The sequence below is a fragment of the Eretmochelys imbricata genome, chromosome 1 (genome assembly GCF_965152235.1).
Source record: "Eretmochelys imbricata isolate rEreImb1 chromosome 1, rEreImb1.hap1, whole genome shotgun sequence".
Lineage (NCBI taxonomy): Eukaryota > Metazoa > Chordata > Testudines > Cheloniidae > Eretmochelys > Eretmochelys imbricata.
In genome coordinates this window covers 258,539,514-258,566,902 of record NC_135572.1, presented here as the reverse complement: position 1 = coordinate 258,566,902, position 27,389 = coordinate 258,539,514, and the positions used below count along the sequence as shown (strand labels likewise).

The window sequence follows — 27,389 nt, the reverse complement described above, 5'->3', positions numbered from 1 at the left end:
CAGGTTTCTAAATCCTGTTTTTCCTTTCTTTTGAAGTTCCCCTTTCCTTAAAGTTATTGTGAGTCCTACATCCTTGTGAGGTATCAAAATAAATGCTATATAACATTGTGTCCTCTTTCCCCATGGGACACACATTCTTTAATCAGCCAGGCACATCTCTTGCATTTATTGTCTGGATTAGGTTTTCAACAGGAGGTATCATGGTTACACTTTCAAATTCAAGGCAAACAGAACACTACAGATAGCAAAGCCGCCAGTGCTGTCAAGCAGAAAAAAGTCACACTATTTTGGCTGTGGGGAATCTTAAAAGGAAACTTTGTCGGGTTTTTTTCCAAGTTAATAAAAAATGGAGACTCAGCTGAATTTGGCTTTAAGTTTAATATACATATCAAAGGGTGCATTAGCAGCTGGCAAGTCTTAGACATCACTCTTCACTGATAGTGTACATGATATTTAATATAAAATTAACCCCTAATGACAATTACCAGTATTTCTGCAAATGATAGTGATATGCCCTGGAAAGTACAATTTTTGCTGAACTAGCCTGATAGCTCAGTGGTTAGTACCCTGTATGGAGTTAATGAAATTTTGTCTTTTCTCTGTAGTGCATGAAGAATATTTCTGCCTCCAGCTACTAGCAAATGCTAGGTCCTGGTTAGTTGTAATATGGCAGACTCTTCAATTATTATAGCAAACTTCCACCCCAGACTCTTCAAATGCAGTAATAGTTTCTTTAAAAAAACAAGGTATAAAAAGATTTATAGTAAAAAATATTTAGCAGCATGTCCCATGGTCTATCTCAATCTTAGATGCCCTCCAGTAATAATATTCAGTTCCTTTATATAACTATAAGTGGCTCCCCTCCTCCCTCTGCAGTTCTCTTTTTGATGACTCAAGGGTAGGCTTGCCTTCTGCTGTCATTGGTTAGAAAGGTATGCTGGAAGACTTTTGCCCATGCTAGTCAAACAGCATTAAGGTCTCAAAGCATCCAACTTCCCTCTGACTGTTTCTGAAAAGTAATATTTTATTATCCCTTTCCTTCCCATTACATTCTTCAGCTTTAAGCTACCTCGTAGCCACCATTAAAATAAGCTTTTAGCCTTCTACAGGGAAGAAGAAACTGATGAGCAGAAAACATTTTTTCAAGCAATATTAACAGTCCAGACTTCCATCTAGGATATTTATAATGTACCCATGAGCTTGACACTATAAGTACTGAACTCCAGTAAACCGTAAAACTGTAGGCCTTGGAACAAAGTTACCCATGTCTGCTCACAACACCATCTTCCTCCCACCCAGTGTCTTGCAACTTAACAGGACATAGATCTTGACAAAAAAATATTCGGAATGTGGGAGAAAAGCACAATCTAACGTGCTAATTAAAATTAAACTGATTTAATTTTGTTCACTTTCTTGACACTTTGCAAATAATATGCAAACCGTATTTTCCTTTTTAGTTTCTGACTACTGCCATTAATCAGACTACTATTAATGGAAAAACCATTTCTCTAAAGTGAAAAGTTGAGGAGCTTCTGTTTTACACTGTAACAGAATTTGAAAGTGCTTTTACAGGTCACCTTTTGGTACCTTTTTTAAATTATCAAACAGTATTAAAAATTATAAAATATTGCAAGGATGCAGAGTAAAGAGCCCATTCAGGGGAAAAATACATTTAGAAATGTTAGTATTAAAAAGGTCTCCTTGGATAGGATTTTGCAGATTGCAGAGTTGATGCAGTGGCTTCATGTCATATCAGTACTGAAATCCCTTGTTTCACTGCAACATTTTCTTTAATTAAAAAAAACCCTACAATGTTCATTGATAAAAATATAATTTCTCTATTTTCAGAAGTCTTCATGCATTTCTGTTGATATCCTTAAGGTAACTCCCTATAGGAAAAATAAGATCACTTTAACATAAATTAATTACATAGTATTGTGCTGTGCAATACTAGGGACCACAGCGACTGCATTGGGATGTTTTGGCAAAAGGTAGAACATGATGAGAGCATTTGGAATTTTGGAAGAGAAAAGATTTTTGTTTCGAGTTTGGTGTTTGAATTGTAATATACAGGTTGGTTTTCTGTCTGTGCTGGTTAAGAAGTGTCAGAGATTGGAGTCTGAAACTGCAGTGTGTGAACTGTGTGCAGTGCTGAAAGACTTACCCTTTCTCTGAGTGCCTAAATCTGACAGTTTTCATATTTTGTTCATATTCTATTGTAGGATGTAAATTAGGATAAGATATTTGCATTTTCTGTTTATTTTAATAAAACCATGTGCATATATGTTTGGTTAATTCTTTAATGCCATAACATTTTGAGTTGTGTGTAATTTGAAGCTTGCACACAACTCAAAATGTATTACCCAGCCCTGTGTTTATTTGACTGTTCCATTGTCTGGCCATGATATGAGAGTCCTGCTGGTGGCAGAGAGAGCAAGTAGTGTGCTGTGTCTAGGAATGCATTATGCACATATGCTATTTTCAGAGAACAGATATACAGTTGGTGGTCTGGCAATAAGTATGCAAGAGGCTCAATACTAAACCATCAGCTCAGTTCTATCAATGTGCAATCTCTCCACACTAGATGGTTTTCACTTAATATTTGTAAAAGTATTTTATGTTAAAAAGGGGAAAAGAATGACAAGTACATCCTTCCACAAATTATTGGACAGTATAAATCAAAGTGAACAACTTTTAAAAAAAAGGGGGGAGTCTGATTGAAATGAAGTGAATTTTTACATAAAATCCCTCTTAAAAACAAAGAATGTTTTAAAAAATAAACAAAACCCAAGTCAAAGTGAGTTACTTCACTTATTTTGGTGCCATGTTATACACGTGCACCGTACTATTTACAGGGTCTGATCCTGCAAACACTTAAGCACATGAGTAAAGTTATCAATTTATCTAATCAATTTACCAGATAATTGATAAATTTATCAATTTACCAGATCCTGGGCTCAGGATCTGGCACCAGCACTGGATTTTGAATAATTATATAATTAAAGTAAAAATGTTCCTGGTGGAAACCAGAAATGAGCTCTGTGTGTTATAAAATCTGTATGTGTGAATACCTTTAACCTTTCTAGCTTAGGTTAAAAATTATTAATTTCTATAGTACCTATCACTATATCATTGATAGTCCTTTTAAACTACTGCTTAGGCTTATAAATACCAACCTGAAAATCTCTAATGAAGGTTAAGAAGAAGATGATAAAACTAAAGGCCACTGTCCATTCGCAGATTGCACTCACAAAATGGTAAGTATAATCCTGATGGAAATGAGAAACAAAACACACTTCCATATAAAACACTAAAACAAAATTAACACGGAATGGTAGACAGAAATGGCAAATCAAACAAAAATAGAAATTCTCATTAATGTACATGTAGAGAAATATCAAACCTGTAAATGGCTGGTCTTGCTTAAGTTTTTGGAATTGCCCTTTCCTTTATGTTTGGGTAGAGAAAAACATTTAGCGTGATATCCACCTTGGAAAGACGTGGAATGTATGAATAACAGCTGCTTGGGTAAAACGTCCCTTCTACTCTTATTTGTCTATTTGTGGCATGTAACTAGTTCTGTTTGAAAACTCTGAGGATGTCATCCGCAGCAAAAACAAACTCCTGTATTCAATGCTCAAATGTTTTTATTCTAGGATGTTTATTATTTGGACTAAGGTGCTGAATGCTTCCTGTAAGATGCTGAGAGCCCACGACACCAGTCAACTTCAGCAGGAGTTGAGGACTCTCAGAAATTTGCAGGACTAGCTCCTTTAAAAGTACTGTAAGAGTGAAGAAAGGAAAACGTATCCAATATTCTATATATCACATGTATACATCACTTGTACCATTATGAAATAGTGAAAAGCATAACAAAACTAGTGACTTCATATGTAACACACAGCCAGTAAAAATAAACACATTTAATTGACAGTATTAAGTTTATAAATTGTGCAATAAATTATACGTTTCCAGAACATTTTAAGTTATTGCACCTTCATGAAGAGAAGTGAACTTTATATATAATAAAGTCACTCCATTTCCAGTTAGATCAATATCTCTCTATTTATTTAAAAACCAAAATTTAAAAATTAGCAAAGAAAAAAAAATTCTCTTTTCCTTCCCCGTTCCCAAACACCTATATTTCAGCAAATATCTGATCCAGACTGATTCTCAGAAGATCTGCCCAGTGCTTTGTTTCCTGAAAGCTAATACAGGTTTAAGCTTTCGCAGAGTACTAAATATCCTATACGCCAGGAGTGGCCAAACCGTGGCTTGCGAGCTGCATGCGGCTCTTTTACAGTTAAAGTGCAGCTCTTAGAGCCCCCTTTTTGCTCCCACCCCAACCCCCTGCATTCTCTATCTACCAGAGTGGGGAAGAGGGAGCTCAGGTCTCCTGCCCTGCAGGGAGGTGGGTCTTCGGGCTTCAGCCTCACAGGAGACGCCTGCCAAATTCGGGGCTTCCACAGGACTGGGACTGAAGCCCCAAGTCCCAGCAGGCATGCCGTGCAGGGCTGAAGCCCCGAGCCCCAGCAGGTGTATTCTACAGGGCTGAAGCCACAAGCTGAATGAGGCATGCCTAGCTGTCAAACCTCTGAAGATTATCATATTTGGCTCAGAAAGTCAGTAAGTTTGGCCACCCCCGCTACAGGCTTTGCATACTCTACCATTAAATAATATGTATTGCATAATAAAGTTAATAAACTGTAGGGAAAAAATACCTCAGTTGAAGGATATAAAAATAAGTTCACTTTGGCCATAATCATTCCTATTAAATGTTAAATATGATGGAGACAATGGCCCAAATTCAAGTCATTTATTCAAAGCCACAGAAGTCAGTAGAGCGAGGCCTCAAGCAAAAGCATGACATTTTAGTGATGGCCATCCTTATCACATGTACTGTGCCTGCACCCAGAGTGTTTTGTAAAAGAGGTGTGCTAGAAGCTGTCTTGTAATGGGGCACAAATAGAATGAAAGGGTTTTTTTCTGAAATATGCCAAATGTTTCAATAAAAGGACCCCATTCCATAACACAATAAACACAGGAGCTTGACATTATTAAAAATATCTAACTTGTGAAGATTCATCTTCTCAGCTGCTTTTCCACTGTTTTTCTAAGCATGTTGCCCAGCTTACCCTTATAAACTTTAGTAACAAGATGCAGGCACTGCATTCTTTTACTTCATTTGTAGAGAAAGTACTCCCTCCTGTGGTATAGCTTGTCCACAAATCCAACTTTGAGATCCTTCCCAATCATCACCACAAGTGCTCTAAGATCCTGATCCACAGGCCATTTAAGTTAATGGAAAGACTGCTATTGACTGCAACAGGCTTTGGATCTGACCCTAAATGCTTAATCAGTGGCAAGGATTTAATTAGAGATGCTGAAAAAGTACAGTAAAATAAAGACCGGAGCTAAACAGTCATCCATAATTCAAACCAAGATATTCCTGAGGGTTGAAGATCAGATTGATTATTTTATTTATTTCATTTTTTGAGGATGTGGTTGCATAAGGAAGTAAAAGTGCTGAACAACTCACTTCTAGGGAGGTTTTATCACAAGATTTCTCACTCAATTTTGCATAATCAGATTGTCTGGAACTTTGGGCGCTTACTTAAAATGAAAATCCAACTCTTTTGAGGTTTCCCAATCACTAATTTTAGGAAGCCCAGCTGTTAACTGTTTTTTCCCTAAATAGGGAAATGCCAGAGGCTTGACAGCTTGTTTATCATCATACACTATTTAAATTCCTTGTGGTCTTGTCCTTACATGTGCCTAAAAGTACATAGCATCGCATACCCAAGCTAATAGACTGCAGGATTAAATTGGTTACCTACTAAGGGTTTACCTTTTCACCTGGAATCCAGTCAATTTTTGTTATGGAAATTAACGATGCACATGCAATCACTGGGAAAAATAATGTAAAGGAAATCATAAAAATTGCTTAATGAATAATAGTGAAAATATTTCTATTTATAATGCATCCCCTGTTCCCATTCTCTAAGACTGAAGACACCAAACAACAAGTTACACTGCAGTATAAAAACAGAATATTAAAAAGCCAAGCAAACATAGTATATTCCCACAAAGTGTCTTATAGTGATCAGCACAAAAGATACTCTGAATAAATAAGATTAGGGGTCTTTGCAAAGGAGGAGGGTGAGATGAGGCATTCTTATGGACAGGAGAAGAAACCAAGAGTAGACCCTGGCTGTATGGCTAAGATGTGTAATCATTTGTGTGAACGCTGCTTGTCATTTATGGTCCAATCCAAAGCCAATTGAAGTCAATAGAATGATTCTCATTGACTTCAGTGGGGTTTGGTGCAGGCCCCTAATCTGTGGAGTGACACTCTGGTTAGCCTCTAAGAAGGAAGCTCACCAAGTCTCGCAGCCAAAGAATGACCACCGAGGCCATCTAGTTCAGTATAAAAGGGAAATTGTGGGTGCCAAAATGAAGGGGTAGAGTAGGATCCTCATGACCAACCTTTGATCAACTTTTGGTTTCTAGGGCTATATGTGGCAAGAGGGAACCTAGTCCTGTGATAAGGGTGGTGTTAGCATTGTAATGAAAAAAAAATCCCCCCAAACATTTTCTAGCCTGAAGTTTAATGGTTTCACTCAGTGCTAATGAGGCCAATTCAATTAAGGTGGAAGTGGCCTATTCTCAACAGTTAACAAGAAGGCGTGAGCTTGTCACTATTGAGAATAGGCCACTGTTGAAAATAGGCCATTTCCACCTTAATTGAATTGGCCTCGTTAGCACTGACCCCCCCACTTGGTAAGGCAACTCCCATCTTTTCATGTGCTGTAATATATATACTGCTTTCTGTATTTTTCACTCCATGCCTCTGAAGAAGTGGGTTTTAGCCCACGAAAGCTTATGCCCAAATAAATGTTAGTCTATAAGGTGCCACAAGGACTCCTAATTGTTTTTGCTGATACAGAGTAACATGGCTACCACTCTGAAACCTGTCAATGAGTAGTAGTCCTGTTCATTAGTTTACTCATCTGAACCAGAAGGATTAAAACAATGATCAACAGAGGTGATTTCTCTTCCAGAGGCTTGGATGCTGCGACTCATATCTAGCAGCTAATAGTAACGAGTTTATACAAGAACACTGTCCTGTCAATTAGGTTGAATGCACCAATAGAGTAGTTGGCGCACAAGTGATCATAGAACTTTTCTTTAAGTAAAATGTAATTTGTTTTATATGTATAAAATATATATTTTATATACAAGAAAAACGTTTTTTCAACAGGAACTTCACAGCAGAGTTCCTTTTCTCACTAACACTGCAGCTGTCACAAGCCCAGCAGGATCACAAAACAGTCAGCAATTATACAGATTATGAAATAAGTGAATATTATTTGTCATCTTTGGTCTGTTTTTAGTTTCCATGTTACATGGCCAGGCAGCATAATAAAATAAACTTCCGTTTTCCCAGAGCAGGATTTCTTACCAGATTTACAAACTAGTATTTCTGACCTCTTCACATACACAAAGCTATTACAAATATTTAAAATATAAAACAGTTGAAAGAAACAGGTTGAAGCAAGAAGACAAGTACATACATATACTTGGTATTATCCAGCATAGTGATGTGGGTCAGTCATGAGTTGCATTATGAACGTTCACCACCATGAGTGAGAGAAGCTCCAAATTTAAGAAGTATACTTGACAACAACCATCATATTCCTGTGTTGAGCTAACAATATTCACCATTGTGAGCTGGAGAAGCTGTGAATGTGAGCACCTTAGGTCATAGTCTGCCTTCTGAAACATTTGTATAACTTCAATTACTGCATGCTGTTGCTACTCCTGGGGGAATTCTGTGCCTCTGGGCAATGCAGAATTTTGCAGAAATTAATGTTGTGCTCACAGAATTTCCTTTCCCCCATAGAAATTGTCTGCAATGCTGCTGGCTGCTACTGGGAGCCGCTGGACCCACCAGAGCCCAGCTAGCACATAGAAGACACTGCCAGGGGGTGGGGAAGGGAACTAGAGGGTTCCCAGCAGCTGCAGTTCCCCACATGCCTTGAGGGAAGGAGACAGTGGTGTGCAGGAAACTCCACACAAGCCTGTGACCCAGCATCAGGCTATTTCTCTCTCTGGGCTCCAAGGGTAGTGGGGGCGGGTGTCTGGGCTGGGGGAGGGGTAGAAGGATGGGTGTCTGGGCTGCGGGGGGGCCCATGGCTGGGCTTTGGTGTGGTGGTGTTTGAGTATCTGGGCAAGGGGGGGCATGGCTGGGCTCTGGGGGATATCTGGGCTGGGGGGCTCCCACAGGTGGGCTCTGGGGATAGAGGGGTTGTGGGTATCTAGCCCCCCCAGCTAGGCTCTGGGAGGAGGAAGAGAAACAGGAACTGGGTTGTCATAGGGAGTTCTTTAACTCTCTACTCCTGGGGGAATTTTTTGTGCGTCTCTGTACTGTTACAGACATATTTGCTAACAGGTATTTTGAAATAAATTACCAAACTAATTGAAACTGGTGTGATTAGGTAGTGTTATTTTGACAAATAAAATTTGCAGAATTTTAAAGTATTCTGCACAGAATTTTTAATTTTTTGGCACATAAATTCCTCCAGGAGTAAATTATTGCACATACTCTGATGGCAAGGTGGTCTGCCTATTTCAGGGCCAGGAGGCCTGAGGCTAGCCAACCCTGTTCAATCACACCTCTGTATGCTAATTAACTATATCCTAGCCACAGGGGGCAGGATTGATTGGGGGCAGATGAAACATGTGAGCCTCATAAAGGGCAGAGAACTGTTTGGCAAAAGGGAACCAGAGGGAGTAAGTTGGCTTACTGTAGCAGGCTCTGAAGAAAGGTCTAAACAGAAGCTGAGGGCTCCAGAGAAGCAGCCTGGGAGTAAGACCCTGAGAAAGCAAGGGAGGGCCAGGACAGTAGCAGAGGGAGGTTGCATGCTGATTTCTTGGAGTCACAGAGTTGGACAAGGAAGGCAGAGGTCTGTGGAAGGACTTTAGCTAAAGAGAGCTGGGAGCCCTTTATGTTGGAACTTCAAGTTGAGGATTGTTTTGTTAATAAAGGCAGATTCCAAGCAGGGAAGTTAGTGGACAGAAAGACTGTGTGGATTATTTTTGGGAACTCAATGAGGAAATTGAGACAGAAAGTGCCTACGTAATGGGAACTTATGCATTTCAGTATTTAGTTCCTCTAGCTAACACTCCAAAGATGGCTAGATAGTTTATCCAGGAGGAGACAGTACAGGCTAGAAGGATGGCTGCTTGCCTCTTCAGTCAGAGGGCCAAATATAGGTAGGCTCCCACCTGCCCTCTTTGTTTCTTACAGGGTAGTTTGGCCTGTATGTAGTGTGTTGGTGGCTGGTTATTATAGGGTTAACTCTTGTACATGAGTGGTGCACTGTGTGTTGTATTTACATTCACTAGCTGTCTCTTAGAATAGAATCCCCTTTGCTTTCTTCCCTACCGCCCAACCAAAAAAAAAGAAAAAGTAGGAAACAAGGGCATAAGACTTAAGTACGCTACTGACAACTGAGGTGTAGCTTCTAGAAATATCCAGTAATTGCCATTCATGCCTCTTACAATGCCAACTTGTGAAACATGGTGCTCCATCTGCAATATAAGCAGTAGCCTGGTATTTATCTTACTTTAGAAGTGGTTTAATGTCAGAGGAAGAACATTTGCATGTAAAGATACAACAATGTGATACGCAAAAAGGATACTGGGAATGACAGCTATGCATGACACGATAGAGATGGCTATCCTTATATAACATGTACAGTGACTGTTCCATTGTGGACATGACTTGAAAGAGATGACAGACTGAAGTGTAATGTAAACAACACCAGAGCCAAAAGCCACAAGAGCTCCTCCATCATGGACGCTGGGAACAGATAACTCCTGGAAAAAGAATCAGCAGAGGGATTATCTGTTATTATTCATATTACAGTAGTGCCTAGAAACTGGCTGTAAAAATTGGGCCTACAGATCTGTTCTAATTGCGAGCTCTGCTGTGGTAGGTGAGGGAAAGGTTAAGGAATGTGTCAATAACCTATAAACAACAGTTGTTGAAGGGAAAAGGAGCAAAAGCGAGACAGACTGAATTTGTATGAACAAAAGATTGACTGATATAACTCAAGGACCATGTTAAAATGTTAAATAGTAAACAAGAGGAATAGAGGACCAGAAATCAATTAACCAAAACTGGTGTGTTGGAAATTAGGCCTAATTGGTGGAGAAAAAATGAGGAGACTAGCTATTCCATCCATCACTCCCTTTTTGGGTCCTTAAAGAGACTTTGGGGAGGGAAATTTGGGTACTGAGATGAGCTTCACCATCTTAGCTGCTGCCCCACCACTTCCTGGGACATTAGGCCTTCATCATCCTGAGAGATATCTGACCTGAACCAGGCCAGAGAAAAGAACTCAGACAACACTGCCATCTCCACCAGTTCCAGCTAAATCCCAAATACCACCTGAACAATTTAGTGATTGTGAAAGATGCCAGCTTGAAGGCACTGGCAAACTGAGTGCTTTTCCCAGAAAAGAGGTACCACACAGATGATGCAAGATTGCCTATGCTATCTGCCAACATCTCTTCATTTTATATTTGAGGGACTGGTTTGAGGAGTGATAAGTTCATATTCTCTATACCTAGCCAGTCCTTAGTTTTTCTGCTGCAACTGTCAATGAAATGTTTTGGTGGTGTTTTTCCTCACTGCTGGTAAGAGACTAGAACTGGCAGGTCACTTCAAATACCCCACTCTCAGATGGTCAGACAGACAGTGTGCAATATAAAACCTGGGGGGAGGGTGGTGTGCAGCAGTCCAAACCAGTGACTTTGAAGTGTAAATCTCCATATCCCTCTATCAACCCCCTGAGCTCCTTCCCCTTTCCATGTCATCAGCCATCTTTATTTATGTTGTGATATCCAGGTTATTGAAGATTCTTTCACTCTGAAATATATCTGGAAGTGAAACCTACAGTAAAATAAAGTATATGGCCAGTCAAAAGAACTTCCTGGATTGTCTAAATGTATAAACCGCATATGTTAAACTATGCCAGGTCTATATCACCTCTGTGCCAGAGAAATCTTCTCATAGCTAGTTAAACCAGCTTTTAAGCTGGTTTCTGCCACCAGAGCAATGCAAAGCAGCATTAATAGAACACGTCTTCCTTGCTTTTGTTATATCTTCTTTCCCTTCCCGGCATGAAGCCACCTTTCTCTCCTTTTCCTTTCCTATGATGGTGTAATTTTACTTTGTTGTTGTCCTCAACATCTGCTTCCCCCCTTTTACTTCATCCCCTCTCCCCCCCCCCCCCCCCCATTGTGTTTTATTCTGTTTAGATTTTTATACTATGTTCAGTACTGTGGTATCTAAATTTTCCTTTTCCCCACCATGCTTTCTATATATGAAAACAGAGTCTCAAAATTGAAAGTTTTGAACTGAAAAGCAAGCTTAACTACGAGTGTTGTTACCAGCACCACTGTTCTCTTCTTTTCTAACTTATTTCTTGGACCGTCTCTGCCTTTCACCCTCGCCTCCATACATGCTAAAAAGGGCTCAGAAAATTTGCCTAACTCATCATGTTCTGAGGAGTTTCTCCTTTAATAGTCAGTCGCTTCTTAACACGATCCCACCAATTGTATTTCACTTCTGTATTTTAAAATAATGTATGATTAAAAATAGAGAACAAAACACCTGATTCACCTCTGTTCACCTTCACAGAAGTTCTTTTGCTTTTAGGAGACATTGCTAGTTATCTTCCGCCCACACTTTCTGGCTGTTTTGCTGAGCATTCAGGAGCAATACCATTAAAATTATAAAAAGAAAAGGAGTTCTTGTGGCACCTTAGGGACTAACAAATTTATTTATTTAAGCACACAAGAGATCCAGTTCCTGGACACTATAGTGCTAATAAGCGATGGTCACATAAACACCACCCTATACCGGAAACCTACTGACTGCTATACTTACCTACATGCCTCCAGCTTTCATCCAGACCACACCACACGATCCATTGTCTACAGCCAAGCTCTACAATACAACTGCATTTGCTCCAACCCCTCAGACAGAGACAAACATCTACAAGATCTCTATCAAGCATTCTTACAACTACAGTACCCACCTGCTGAAGAGAAGAAACAGATTGACAGAGCCAGAAGAGTACCGAGAAGTTACCTTACTACAGGACAGGCCCAACAAAGAAAATAACAGAACGCCACCAGCCATCACCTTCAGCCCCCAACTAAAACCTCTCCAACGCATCATCAAGGATCTACAACCTATCCTGAAGGACGACCCATCACTCTCACAGATCTTGGGAGACAGGCCAGTCCTTGCCTACAGACAACCCCCCAACCTGAAGCAAATACTCACCAGCAACCACACAACAAAAACACTAACCCAGGAACCTATCCTTGCAACAAAGCCTGTTGCCAACTGAGTCCACATATCTATTCAGGGGACACCATCATAGGGCCTAATCACATCAGCCACACTATCAGAGGCTCGTTCACCTGCACATCTACCAATGTGATATATGCCAACATGTGCCAGAATGCCCCTCTGCCATGTACATTGGCCAAACCAGACAGTCTCTACATAAAAGAATAAATGAACACAAATCAGACGTCAAGAATTATAACATTCAAAAACCAGTCAGAGAACATGTCAATCTCTCTGGTCACTCGATTACAGACCTAAAAGTGGCAATTCTTCAACAAAAAAACTTCAGAAACAGACTCCAACGAGAGACTGCTGAATTGGAATTAATTTGCAAACTGGACATCATTACATTAGGCTTGAATAAAGACTGGGAGTGGATGTGTCATTACACAAAGTAAAACTATTTCCCCATGTTTATTTCCCCCCCACCCCCGACACTGTTCCTCACACATTCTTGTCAACTGCTGGAAATGGCCCACCTTGATTATCACTACAAAAGGGTTTTTTTCTCTCCTGCTGGTAATAGCTCACCTTACCTGATCACTCTCATTACAGTGTGTATGGTAACACCCATTGTTTCATGTTCTCTGTGTATATAAAATCTCCCCACTGTATTTTCCACTGCATGAATCCAATGAAGTGAGCTGTAGCTCACGAAAGCTTATGCTCAAATAAATTTGTTAGTCTCTAAGGTGCCACAAATACTCCTTTTCTTTTTGCGGATACAGACTAACACGGCTGCTACTCTGAAACCATTAAAATTATACTTTCCACCCTGCCTTCCCCAATACCAAAATGACCAAAAAACTTTCCTTACAACTAATTTTACTGATTAAAAATTTACAACCGAGCTCACAAGATTTGTATAGATAAAAGCAAATTATAAAATTCACAGCATGTGTGAAATTGAAGTGTTTTCACAAAACATGTAGCAACTTGTTTTGGAGAGAGAAAGAATGAAGTCCCCGCCTCCCGCCAGTCTCATTCAGCCCTACTATAGCATTTTACATGTTGACTTATTTCTCTAACTAGGGAAAAATGAGGGTTTAGAGAAAAACAAACCACCACCATACGTGAACTTTCTAAGTGAGTTAATGGTACAGTATGATCTACTGGTTAGGGAACTGCACTGGGTAGTCAAGAGAGCTGGGTTCTAATTCCAGCTTTGCGGCTGATTTTCTGACTTTAAGGAAATCACATAACCGCTCTGTGCCTTGGTTTCCCCGTTAGTAAAATGGGGATGATACATATTTTCATAAAGCTTTATTAGATCTACAGATAAGTGCTATGTAAGAGCCAAGTACTATTGTTAATAATAAAAATAACTGTTCAGTTCACTTACTATACCATACAACTGTAGAACCCAAGGTACTGAGAACCCCCAGTTCCCATCACCATCTATGACAGTTCAGGGTACTCAGAAATTTGAAGGATTGGGTCCTTATTTTGTCATGTCTTTCATGCAGGCTGTACCCAAAATACAATATAAATAAACAAAAGAGATAAGATAAATTAAGAGTAGGACTGTCGATTAATTGCAGTTAATGCATGCTATTAACGCAAAACAATTTAACTAGATCTAAAAAATAGTCGTGATTAATTGAAGTTTTAATCACAGTGTTAAACAATAATAGAATACCAATTTAAGTTTATTATAAATATTTTTGGATGTTTTTCTACATTTTCAAATATATTGATTTCAGTTACAACTCAGAATACAAAGTTTACAGTGCTTACTTTGTATTATTTTTATTACAAAAATTTGCACTGTAAAAAAGATAAAATAAATAGTATTTTTCAATTTACCTCATGTAAGTCCACTCAGTCCTTCTTCTTGTTCAGCCAATCACTAAGACAAACAAGTTTGTTTAATTTACAGGAGATAATGCTGCCTGTTTCTGATTTACAAAGTCGCCTGATACTGTTACAGCCAACATTGCCAGATAGTTACATGCCAGATATGCTAAATGTTCATATGCTCCTTCATGCTTTGACTAATAGGCTCTAAAGTTTTACATTGTTTTGTTTTTGAGTGCAGTTATGTTAAAAAAAAAATCCTACGTTTGTAAGTTGCACTTTCACAATACAGAGATTGCACTACAGTACTTGTATCAGGTGAATTGAAAAAATACTATTTCTTTGTTTATCTTTTTCACAGTGCAAATATTTGCAATAAAAAATAATATAAAGTGAGCACTGTGCACTTTGTATTCTGTGTTGTAACTGAAATCAGTATATTTGAAAATGTAGGAAACATCCAAAAATATTTATAATACATTTAAATTGGTATTCCATTATTGTTTAACAGTGCAAGTGAAACTGCAATTAATCGTGACTAATTTTTTTAATCGTTTGACAGCCCTCATTAAGAGATGAGAGGGTAAAACAGGCAAGATCAAATGAGAATCAAAATTAATGATGTGACTGGGCTTCCTCTCTGAGTTTTATGCCAAAATTGTTTTTTGTTTGCTACCGATAGAACAAATCAATAACAGGGATTATTTTTAAGATCCAAAGCATGATTTATATGATTTAATTTCTATAGCGTGTAAATCTTTTGTTACAAAATATTGCCTGAAGGTAATACTAACAGAGCTGGACACTGCACTGGAGACTTTTTAGCCTGCAACATCCAACGTTTAATACTTGCAAAACTGTATTCCTCAGTTTTTGAAACCATCCATGGATTTGCTAACTCACAGGCCTTATCTCTCTTCTCTCCTCAGCTCTCTCTGGTTGCCTATTACTGTTCTTCTCTGTTCCTTCCCTATACACAATTGTACATTGTTAGGTTACTATACACGCACAATACTGTGTACAAAACAAAATGTGCCTATATTGTGGCCTAACAATATATGACTGAGTTTGTTATCAGAAAGTCACATAACAAACATGGCAGAACAAAAAGATGGGACTATAGCCTCTCCATTCCAACAAAAAACATGTTTCTCTCTTGGTGCCTCATTAAAATGGTTTCCTCCACTCCAAATGCGAAATCTTCTACTCTCAGTATATAAAAACCTACAGTATATGTAATCACATTAAGTCACAGGAGGAAACTGGCAAACAATGAATTATTAATGTATTCTATACACAGTAAATGGCTTGAAACAGATAAATTATACTAAGAATGAACTTTACTATACGAGGATAGTCATAATAATAAATGAAAGTTCAAATATCCAGATTTCAGAGGTGAAATCAAAGCTGGTAACAAACTTTGCAAAATGCTGTAAATTATTTAAACATACTGTTTGGCTCTGGCTTTTGGTAAATTATTGATAAAGTACAGCAGGCTACATGACATCCCAGGGAAGATTAAAGAAATACTTCATAACATCCCACAGTTTTTTCCCCTCAAGGGACATAATCAACTGATTTTCTACTAGGTTTGCAGAAGCAGTAACACAGGAACTTTGCAATAATTGCAAAACACTTGGTTTAGATGGCCTTTTGCAACTCTAGCAGGAGTTTATACTGTGGTGTAGAATGCTTCTCTCAAGCTAGAAAGGAATTGGGAAAAATGGTGGAATATAGATGTTTTTTACATCAGTTACTTTCAGAAGAGTTCCCATGCAATTCTGTGTATTCCTTTCTTCATCCAGCACAGAGAATGAGAGTGAGGCAATAATGAGACTTTGCTCATTTGTCTCATTTTCATCTAATTAAGAAGTAACTCTCAGAGAGGTAACACGGTCTTGTGATTAAGATAGTGGCATGGGTCCCAGAAGATCAGGGTTCAATTCCCAGCACTCCAACAGATTTCCTGTGAGACCTTTGATAAAACCACTTAATATCTCTTTTCTCTTGTCTGCAAAATGGGGATGATACTTCCTTTGCCTGTCTCTTCAGACTGTAAGCTGTTTGAGGCAGGGACCTGTACCTTATTATGTGTTTGTACAGCATGAAGCACAATGGGGCCCTGACTTTAGTTGGTTTGTATTGCAGTCCAAATAGTAAAATAAGGAATGTCAGAATCAGTGAGAACTCATCTTATGCTTTCTGACAAGATCCCAAAACCTTATTAAGAATCTTTTAAAGAAAGAACAAAAAAGAGTTGGAGAGAGAAAGTTAAAATAAAAAAGGAGATAATGGGCAGAGATTAAAATTTTTCTTTCTGATCTCTGGTCAAGGACCAGGGCTAGGAGAAGTTTATTATTGTATTTTTTTAAATAAAATATTTCTAGACCTTCTGTTTTGCAAGATTTCCAACTGCACATTCATGTCATTCTGCTTCCTATCTTACTTTTTTCTCTTCATTGCAGTATTGGGAGCTCTTGAAGTTACACTGATATTGCCTATTCTGCTCCCGTAACACTTCTTTTGTCTGGTCTGGTGGTTCTTGCTCTCTGCTCTGTCTCCACAGCATGTACTGAGAGAAAGAGAAGGAGGGGACCACCAGGAGCAGACCTGGCATCTTAGGAGCATGAAGAGTGCTACCAGCAAGTGGGCAGTAGCAAAGGGAGGGACTATTTCTGGTTCAAGATACCTCAAAAATATTTGTAGTTAAAATGTTTGAGGAGTAATGGTATTGAGAGAGGTGAAGCAGGACAATACAGAAAGCAAGCATGGGACGCATATAAGGAGGTAAGGGATATTAGAACCTCAAAGTGTCCATTGGGCCCAAAATATTGCTCAGGCATGCAGGAGCGAAAATCACACTTGGAGTTGCAGCTAGCAAGGGATGTTAAGAGTAACAAGAAGGGTTTCTTCAGGTATGTTAGTAACAAGAAGGTGGTCAAGGAAAGCGTGGGCCCCTTACTGAATGAGGGAGGCAACCTAGTGACAGAGGATGTGGAAAAAGCTAGTGTACTCAATGCTTTTTGTCGTCTCTGTCTTCATGAACAAGGTCAGCTCCCAGACTACTGCACTGGGTAGCACAGCATGGGGAGGAGGTGACCAGCCCTCTGTGGAGAAAGAAGTGGTTCAGGGCTATTTAGAAAAGCTGGACGAGCACAAGTCCATGGAACTGGATGCACTGCATCCGAGGGTGCTAAAGGAGTTGGCTGATGTGATAGCAGAGCCATTGGCCATTATCTTTGAAAACTCATGGCGATCGGGGGAGGTCACGGATGACTGGGAAAAGTGCCCATCTTTAAAAATGTAGTGCCCATCTTTAAAAAAGGGAAGGAGGAGGATCTTGGGAACTACAGGCCAGTGAGCTTCACCTCAGTCCCTGGAAAAATCATGGAGCAGGTCCTCAGGGAATCAGTTCTGAAGCACTTAGAGGAGAGGAAAGTGATCAGGAACAGTCAGCATGGATTCACCAAGGGCAAGTCATGCCTGACTAACCTAATTGCCTTCTATGATGAGATAACTGGCTCTGTGGATGAGGGGAAAGCAGTGGATGTGTTATTCCTTGACTTTAGCAAAGCTTTTGACACGGTCTCCCACAGTATTCTTGCCAGTAGTTAAAGAAGTATGGGCGGGATGAATGGACTATAAGGTAGATAGAAAGCTGGCTAGATCATCAGGCTCAACAGGTTGTGATCAATGGCTCCATGTCTAGTTGGCAGCCAGTATCAAGCAGAGTGCCCCAAGGGTCACTCCTGGGGCTGGTTTTATTCAATATCTTCATTACCGATCTGGAGGATGGCATGGATTGCACCCTCAGCAAGTTTGCAGATGACACTAAACTGGGAGGAGTGGTAGATATGGTGGAAGGTAGGGATAGGATACAGAGGGACCTAGACAAATTAGAGGATTGGGTCAAAAGAGTTCTGATGAGGTCCAACAAGGACAAGTGCAGAGTCCTGCACTTAGGATGGAAGAATCCCATGCACTGCTACAGACTAGGGACCAAGTGGCTAGGCAGCAGTTCTGCAGAAAAGGACCTAGAGGTTACAGTGGACGAGAAGCTGGATATGAGTCAACAGTGTGCCCTTGTTGCCAAGAAGGCTAATGGCATTTTGGGCTGTATAAGTAGGAGCATTGTCAGCAGATCGAGGGACATGATCATTCCCCTCTATTCGGCATTGGTGAGGCCTCATCTAGAGTACTGTGTCCAGTTTTGGGCCCCACACTACAAGAAGGATGTGGAAAAATTGGAAAGAGTCCAGTGAAGGGCAACAAAAATTATTAGGGGGCTGGAACACATGACTTATGAGGAGAGGCTGAGGGAAGTGGGATTGTTTAGTCTGCAGAAGAGAAGAATGAGGGGGGATTTGATAGCTGCTTTCAACTACCTGAAAGGGGGTTCCAAAGAGGATGGATCTAGACTGTTCTCAGTGGTACCAGATGACAGAATGAGGAGTAATGGTCTCAAGTTGCAGTGGGGGGCGGGGCAGTTTAGGTTGGATAGTAGGAAAAACTTTTTCACTAGGAGGGTGGTGAAGCCCTGGAATGGGTTACCTAGGGAGGTGGTGGAATCTCCTTCCTTAGAGGATTTTAAGGTCAGGCTTGACAAAGCCCTGGCTGGGATGATTTAGTTGGGGATTGGTCCTGCTTTGAGCAGGGGGTTGGACTAGATGACCTCCTGAGGTCCCTACCAACCCTGATATTCTATGATTCCAAGTTCTCTTAGTAGAACAGCCAGTCTTCCTCCCTGCTAGTCAGCACTCCAAAAATAGGTACAGACTTTGCCCTCACCTCTGCAACGTCCCCACTGTCTACCAGCCTGGAGAGCATAATAAAACCTGAGTTTGTAGCCCAAATTGGAGTCTGCTGCATCCTGCATGACATCAGTTGATGGGTAAAAAGCTGACTAGCTGAACAAAATATACTTTTACTTGGTCTCTAAATGGATGGTGTGTGTTCTGTTGCTCTATGAGAACACTAATTACCCAATGTGGTCAAGTATCTTTAAGCTCAGGAAGTGTGCTGTTTTCTTTTTAAAAGAAAGACAAGTGGACAAAGACATAGGATTAGTAAATTATCTTAGTCATTTGCTTACAATTTTTACAGTATAAACTATAATGGCTTGGGACATAAAAACAAAATATTTCCACTCAAGTGTTCTTAGAATAAGACTTACTTTCTCAGGCAGCAGGAAGATGCAAGTTGCACGTACACACAAACACACACAAATTTCAGCCTAGCTCACAACCCACTACTTCTTACAGTTGCAAAATTTCTGTGCTCTAGGTCACATCTACCTTCACATATCCTTCTAAACTGCATGGTCTTCTATGTTCCTATGCGTCCTGACTCAGCAAAGCATGTAAACACATGCTTAAGTCCATCCTCATTCAAAAAAGGAAGGTACTATCACCTGTGCTTAACTTTAAGCATATAAGCAGTCCCAGCTTTTGTTGGTATATGCTGAACCTACAATAGGAGGGTTTGCCAATAAAGCTAGGGTAGAGAAGACCTAATTTGTTTTGCCCTCCACTCTAAACCTGAAAGGCTTAACAGATCACTTGTTTCACTAGAGTGATAACTTGCCGACTGGTGCTATTTACACCCTGTCTTTACCTGTGAATAAGGCCTATCCTGTACTCAAGAAGGTTTTGCCAGTATATCTAGACCAGCAAACCTACCTGGTGTAACTTATATCAGCAAAGCAGTCCTGATATTAGAATAGTAGAATAAGCTAAACAGGTAAAAGCACTTTTATGCCAGTATAACTATGTCTACACTAGAGCTTTTGAAGGAATAGAAATGTCACCAAAAATTCACACCCTTAACCGATACTGCTACACAGGCAAAAGTTTCTAGTGTAGACGTGGCCTTAAGAGAGTTAGGAGCCAAATACTTCCTTTGGAAGACTAGTGGAACAAGATGGAAGTAAAACATTGTTTTTCATGTTGTTAATTTACTGATCCATAAATACAGCATTAACCATTTAAATCTATAATTTTTATGGTTAAAACTTTTAAAATTAGATTTGTGATTAAAATTGGACCATACCTGAAAATTTGCAACAATGCCCATTCCAATACAGCCCAGCAATCCAATACATAATGTAATTAAGTTACATGAAGGATTCATAAAATGTGATGATTCGTTTTGCTTCTCTATTATTAAATATCTGATGTACATTGTAGCTGCACCTAAAAACAGAAAGAAAAAAACACCCCATAACATTTATTTTCATTTACCATGCAATTATATTATCCTTTTTCATTTTCTTTGGTGAAATTACACATATATTTACAAAATTCACTTAAAACCACTATGCACTGAATTACATCTTCTCTAATTCTACTGTGATGGGAGTGGGAATGGGGACTAAAAAGTAGTAAGTTCTACATGTATTATTTTCAGATGCTATTCTGAAGGGGTCTCCTCAATACTATCTTCCCCAGTTGCACCCATAAATTACTTTGGGACAATTTAGGAAACAGGGTCATTTCAGTCCCATTACAATTTGGATTTTAGAGAGCAGAGAATGTTGACAACCATGCAGCCAGCATCAAGATTTTAGTCAGGAAGAGGGGATGGAAGAGGATAAAGTATGGGCCAGATCAGATGAGGAACATTCACATAAAGAATCTGACACATCAGAAAAGGGCAGACAAATAAACAGTGACACGTTTTTAAAGTGCTTGTACACAAATGTTAGAAGTCTAAATAATAAGATGGGTGAACTAGAGTGCCTCATGTTAAAGGAGGATATAATAGGCATCACAGAAACCTGGTGGAGTGAGGACAATCAACGGGACACAATCACTCCGGGGTACAAAATATATCGGAAGGACAGAACAGGTCGTGAAGTGGGGGAGTGGGGGTGGCACTATATGTGAAAGAAAATGTAGAATCAAATGAAATAAAAATCTTAAATGAATCCACATGTTCCATAGAATCTCTATGGATAGTAATTCCATGCTCTAATAAGAATATAACAATAGGGATCTATTATCGATCACCTGACCAGGACAGTGATAGTGACGATAAATGCTAAAGGGAGATTAGAGAGGCTATCAAAATGAAAAACTCAATAATAGTGGGGAATTTCAATTATCGCCATATTGACTGGGTACATGTCACCTCACGACGAAATGCAGAGACAAAATTTCTCAATGCTTTAAATGACTGCTTCTTGAAGGAGCTGGTACAGGAACCCACAAGGGGAGAGAGAACCCACAACTCTCGATCTAGTCCTGAGTGCAGCGCAGGATCTGGTCCAAGAGGTAACTATAACAGGACCGCTTCGAAATAGTGACCATAATATAATAACATTTAACATTCCTGTGGTGGGAAGAACACCTCAACAGCCCAACACTGTGCCATTTAATTTCAGAAAGGGGAACAATGCAAAAATGAGGAGGTTAGTTAAACAGAAATTAAAAGGTACAGTGACTAGAGTGAAATCCCTGCAAGCTGCATGGACACTTTTCAAAGACACCATAATAGAGGCTAAACTTAAATGTATACCCCAAATTAAAAAATACAGTAAAAGAACTAAAAAAGAGCCACCGTGGCTTAACAACCATGTAAAAGAAGCAATGAGAGATAAAAAGGCATCTTTTAAAAAGTGGAAGTCAAATCCTAGTGAGGTAAATAGAAAGGAGCATAAACACTGCCAAATTAAATGTAAAAATGTAATAAGAAAAGCCAAAAAGGAGTTTGAAGAACAGCTAGCCAAAAACTCAAAAGGTAATAATAAAATGTTTTCTAAGTACATCAGAAGCAGGAAGCCTGCTAAACAACCAGTGGGACCCCTGGACGATCGAGATACAAAAGAAGCACTTAAAGACGATAAAGTCATTGCAGAGAAACTAAATGAATTCTTTGCTTCAGTCTTCATGGCTGAGGATGTTAGGGAGATTCCCAAACCTGAGCCGTCTTTTGTAGATGACAAATCTGAGGAATTGTCACAGATTGAAGTGTCACTAGAGGAGGTTTTGGAGTTAATTGAAAAACTTAACAGTAACAAGTCACCGGAACCAGATGGCATTCACCCAAGAGTTCTGAAAGAACTCAAATGTGAAATTGCGGAACTATTAACTATGGTTTGTAACCTGTCCTTTAAATCAACTTCTGTACCCAATGACTGGAAGATAGCTAATGTAACGCCAATATTTAAGAAGGGCTCTAGAGGTGATCCTGGCAATTACAGACCGGTAAGTTTAACGTCAGTACCGGGCAAATTAGTTGAAACAATAGTAAAGAATAAAATGGTCAGACACATAGAAGAACATAAATTGTTGCGCAAAAGTCAACATGGTTTCTGTAAAGGGAGATCATGTCTTACTAATCTAATAGAGTTCTTTGAGGGGGTCAACAAACATGTGGACAAGGGGGATCCAGTGGACATAGTGTACTTAGATTTCCAGAAAGCCTCTGACAAGGTCCCTCACCAAAGGCTCTTATGTAAATTAAGTTGTCATGGGATAAGAGGGAAGAGCCTTTCATGGATTGAGAACTGGTTAAAAGACAGGGAACAAAGGGTAGAAATAACTGATAAATTTTCAGAATGGAGAGGGGTAACTAGTGGTGTTCCCAAGGGTCAGTCTTAGGACCAATCCTATTCAACCTATTCATAAATGATCTGGAGAAAGGGGTAAACAGTGAGGTAGCAAAGTTTGCAGACAATACTAAACTGCTCAAGATCGTTAAGAGCAAATTCTGTGAAGAATTTCAAAAAGATCTCACAAAAACTAGGTGATTGGGCAACAAAATGGCAAACGAAATGTAATGTGGATAAATGTAAAGTAATGCACATTGGAAAAAATAACCCCAACTATACATACAATATGATGGGGGCTAATTTAGCTACAACTAATCAGGAGAAAGATCTTGGAGTCATCATGGATAGTTCTCTGAAGATGTCCACGCAGTGTGCAGCAGCAGTCAAAAAAGCAAATGGGATGTTAGGAATCGTTAAAAAAGGGATAGAGAATAAGATGGAGAATATCTTATTGCCCTTATATAAAGCCATGGTATGCCCACATCTTGAATACTGCATACAGATGTGGTCCCCTCACCACAAAAAAGATATACTGGCATTAGAAAAGATTCAGAAAAGGGCAACTAAAATGATTAGGGGTTTGGAACGGGTACCATATGAGAAGAGATTAAAGAGGCTAGGACTTTTCAGCTTGGAAAAGAGGAGACTAAGAGGGGATATGATAGAGGTATATAAAATCATGAGTGGTGTGGAGAAAGTGAATAAGAAGAAGTTATTTACTCGTTCCCATAATATAAGAATTAGGGGCCATTGAATGAAATTAATGGGTAGCAGGTTTAAAACAAATAAAAGGAAGTTCTTCTTCACTCAGCGCACAGTCAACCTGTGGAACTCCTTGCTTGAGGAGGTTGTGAAGGCTAGGACTATAACAGGGTTTAAAAGAGAACTGGATAAATTCATAGAGGTTAAGTCCATTAATGGCTATTAGCCAGGATGGGTAAGGAATAGTGTCCCTACCTTCTGTTTGTCAGAGGGTGGAGATGGATGGCAGGAGAGAGATCACTAGATCATTACCTGTTAAGTTCACTCCCTCTGGGGCACCTGGCATTGGCCACTGTCAGTAGACAGGATACTGGGCTGGATGGACCTTAGGTCTGACCCAGTATGGCCATTCTTATGTTCTTAAGAAAGGTTATGACAGGGAGATGAGCACTAAGTTGGAAGATGGACAGTTTATTAGACTTTAGTCTGCCCTGATAGATATCTATATTCGGGAACCACATCTGTTAATGACCAGCATATAGTTTCTTTGTTGGATGTAACAGGAAAAAAAGTGCACCCAACTATGTCATCAGAAATTGTTCTTAACTCTTGGGGCCCAATTCTGACTAGCCCTTGCCATAAGAGCCCTCCAAACTAGTGTATACAGATATCTTTTGCCAAAATATCACTGTCTTTAGGCTCTTATACTCAATCTATAGGCCCTAATACTCAATTAATTCCTATCAGAGATCTATTTACATATGAAAATTGACTGCATCAGAGAATTGCATTATAACAGGAGTGGGTCAATATGTTGTAAATCGGGCTCTGAAAAGAACAGTATAACAACACAGTTCATAACTCAGGTCTTGTCTACATAGGGAAGAACAAATCATACAGTGTTATACACAATTTCCCCAACACAGTAAACTTGCCTATGCAGATAGGCACTTAGAGGTGATATAATTGGAGAAGGAGGTTGTGTATAGACACCATTTTGGGGTTGGGGAACATATATGCTTAAATATACAGGCCTAGATTCTCCACTCCATCAGATGAGAGGAGGGTGCGCAGTCAGTTGCAGTTCCTTGATTCAGGACCGCCTGGCCCCACTGCAAGATTCCTGACGGATCGGACAGGGTGGATTGATTTAAATCAAAGCAATTTAAATCACTGATTTTGATCATGATTTTAATTAGCAAGCAGGAAACCTGGATTCAAATAATCAAATGTGTTTTGCATTTGTACTTTTTAGTTAATTTCATAAGACAGATTGATTCAAATTGGTGGTAACCACTGAAACATGCCAATTTACAACTAAATATAGCCTTTATACTAAATTGGTTCTTCTTTTTGTGCACCAGGAGGATACATTATATCTATACACGTTTAAGTAATTACATAGCTTAAACTTACATTTATTCAGATTCTTATTTTTTACATTTTTATTATGTTAGAAAATAGTTAATGGTGCATTTCTTATTTACTAGATGATAACTAATTTTTACTTGTGATTTGTGTCAATCTATTTGAATGGATATTCAAATTCAATTAAAAGTACACAAAACCGGCATTTTTTAAATGTGTTGGATACATTTAAAAAGTTGATCAAAATGTTTATCAAAACATGTTTTACATTTAAAACTAACTTATTTATTAAAGGAAGTATTGCCTGCAGTTCGTGAATTGAATGTTTCTGTTCACCATGTCCTTCAAGATTTTAGAACTAGTAGAGCTCATTCTCTCACACCTGTTTTTATTCATAAATTGGAAGAGGATAAAAAGCTCTCCTGCTTTTTCAACTCCCTTTTGAATGAACTAGTCATTGAACTGAACTAGTTGAATACACTGAAATGATGAAAATATTTTCTCTGCACCTGCAGAAGAGGCCACTGCTATCAAAAGCTGGTATAGCGTGTCAACAAATTCTGGTTCCAGGTGCTTAGCCAGTGACTTCAACCATTTCAGTTATTTCACTTTCTTTCAAACAGCAAATATGCAGCTTAATTTCCTTTTTGTATTTAATTTAAATTATTTTAATAGATTATAGTAAGTTTAGGCCTCAACATAGGTTGTCAATTTCAAATGTTATTTTGAATAGATTTATTTTTTTTAACTAAACCTATATTTAATTTAAATTTTTAAAAATCAGATATTTAAAAAAAAATCAAAATCACTGAGTTTTATCCAACCTGTTAAGGAACCTTATGCCAGTGGAAGACCAGGCATAGCTGAGCCCACACCACTGTTCTACCACACCTCTCCTGGTTCCACACCCACCCTGGCCCCTCCTTTCCCTTATACTATGGGTTGTGGTGGGGAGCAACTGGTGCAACCAGATTTATATCAGCTGACAGTTTTCTTCCACTGGTCATTTCTAGCTGCTTTAAGGCCACTTTGCACTGATTAAGTGGTCTTAGTAGACCAGAGAATTGATCCATACCATACACTCACTGACCCCAAAGTGGCACTCTGCAGTTCCCTCTATAGTGTTCTGGAGTAGGCTCTCTGCAGTATTTTGTGGGGACTGGAATAGGGACAACCAGCACTCATCCTACTTCTAGATCCAGGTTCTCTGATATTCAGACAGAATTTGGCCCTTAATATGCTCAGACCAAATACCCATACATACCTAAAAATGCTGAAATATTAATCATAAACCCAAATATGCCACTTTCTGGAGGTTTTGTTCCTGTGTCACTAAAACAAGAAGAACAAAAAAGTTAGTTCATGAAGCTTGTAAGATTCAAGTCCTCTATTATACAATTCCCTAAAAGAAATGTCATTTGTATGTAGTTTTATTTTAAGAAGACAGACATTTAAACAAGGAAATATAATGTCCTCTGTTGCCTGTCTAAGGCTTTACTGGTCGAACTGAATGTTTATTTTTGGGTGAAAAAACTGTTATCTTACATAGAACACAGTCTCTGGGCTATATCCCTCCCGCAATTCATCACTCATACAGACCTGTGATGACCTGGAGTTACACAAAAGGTATCTATGAACAGCAGCTAATTAGAAGGACATTGGTGAACTTTACGGAGGATGGCACTGTCAATGCCATTTTATATGTCAATTGCCAGCTAAGCTAGTAATGTAGTTAAGACGTCAATCGACAGTATGCAGGCTTGTGGGAACATATGGTTCTGTGTTGGACTGTTGGATCCTCCAGATGGTTCTGCTATCAAAGGGCAGAGTTGTACTCTGATTCACACCCCAGTCCTCAGTATCCTGCTCTCCCTACATGTGTGGCTCTGCCTTTGATGATAAAAGGACGGAGCAGCTACATTAAAATGATAGAACTGAAGGGCCCCAATTCTCCTTTCATTTACATAGTAAAAATCAGGACTAACTCCATTGAAATCAGTGATATTATATGAATGTAAAACTGCTGTAAAGTGAAAGGAGAATCAAGACTACAGCACACTGTTAACATTCAAACCTGCAACTGGTTCAAAACATAAGCTCTGCAATTTTCCCTCCTTAGCTTGCTATTGTGTTTAGTAAAACAATTTTATTAGAGGCACTTTAGTAAGGTAGTTTCTGCTATATCCACACAAGTCTTCTCTTCAGGAATACATGGGTGCTGGAACTAGGGGTGCGTGCCACACTCCCTGGCTTGAAGTGGTTTCCATCATACACATGGTTCACAGTTTGGTTCAATGGCTCTCAGAACCCCGACTATAAAAATTGTTCCAGCACCCCTGCAGCAATATGGTTGTCATTTAATGGCAAAAATGTCAAGGTTCTTGCTAAAATTCCAGGAATAAATAAATGTAGGTTTTACAGTATACATATAATTACAGTACACTAAACAATATACACCGTAATGATCCTTGCTGGTATTGCACATTGAACAATTATCATGCACATTGTGAAGAGAGTTGTCACTTTGGATGGGCTATT

The 27,389-nt window shown here is 39.2% G+C and overlaps 1 protein-coding gene across 1 annotated transcript in view; it reads right to left on the bottom strand.

Moving 5' to 3' along the window:
* Positions 1-261: 261 nt before the first annotated feature.
* Positions 262-27,389, bottom strand: part of DRAM1 (DNA damage regulated autophagy modulator 1) — a 36,416-nt gene continuing 9,288 nt past the window's right edge. Inside the window, exons 2-7 of the mRNA XM_077807539.1 lie at positions 26,116-26,183; positions 20,279-20,421; positions 9,705-9,882; positions 5,849-5,907; positions 3,177-3,269; positions 262-1,889 (exon numbers count right to left, since the gene is read on the bottom strand). Coding sequence (XP_077663665.1) covers positions 1,845-1,889; positions 3,177-3,269; positions 5,849-5,907; positions 9,705-9,882; positions 20,279-20,421; positions 26,116-26,183 — 586 coding nt within the window. The 3' untranslated portion in view covers positions 262-1,844. The remainder of the gene's footprint in view (positions 1,890-3,176; positions 3,270-5,848; positions 5,908-9,704; positions 9,883-20,278; positions 20,422-26,115; positions 26,184-27,389) is intronic.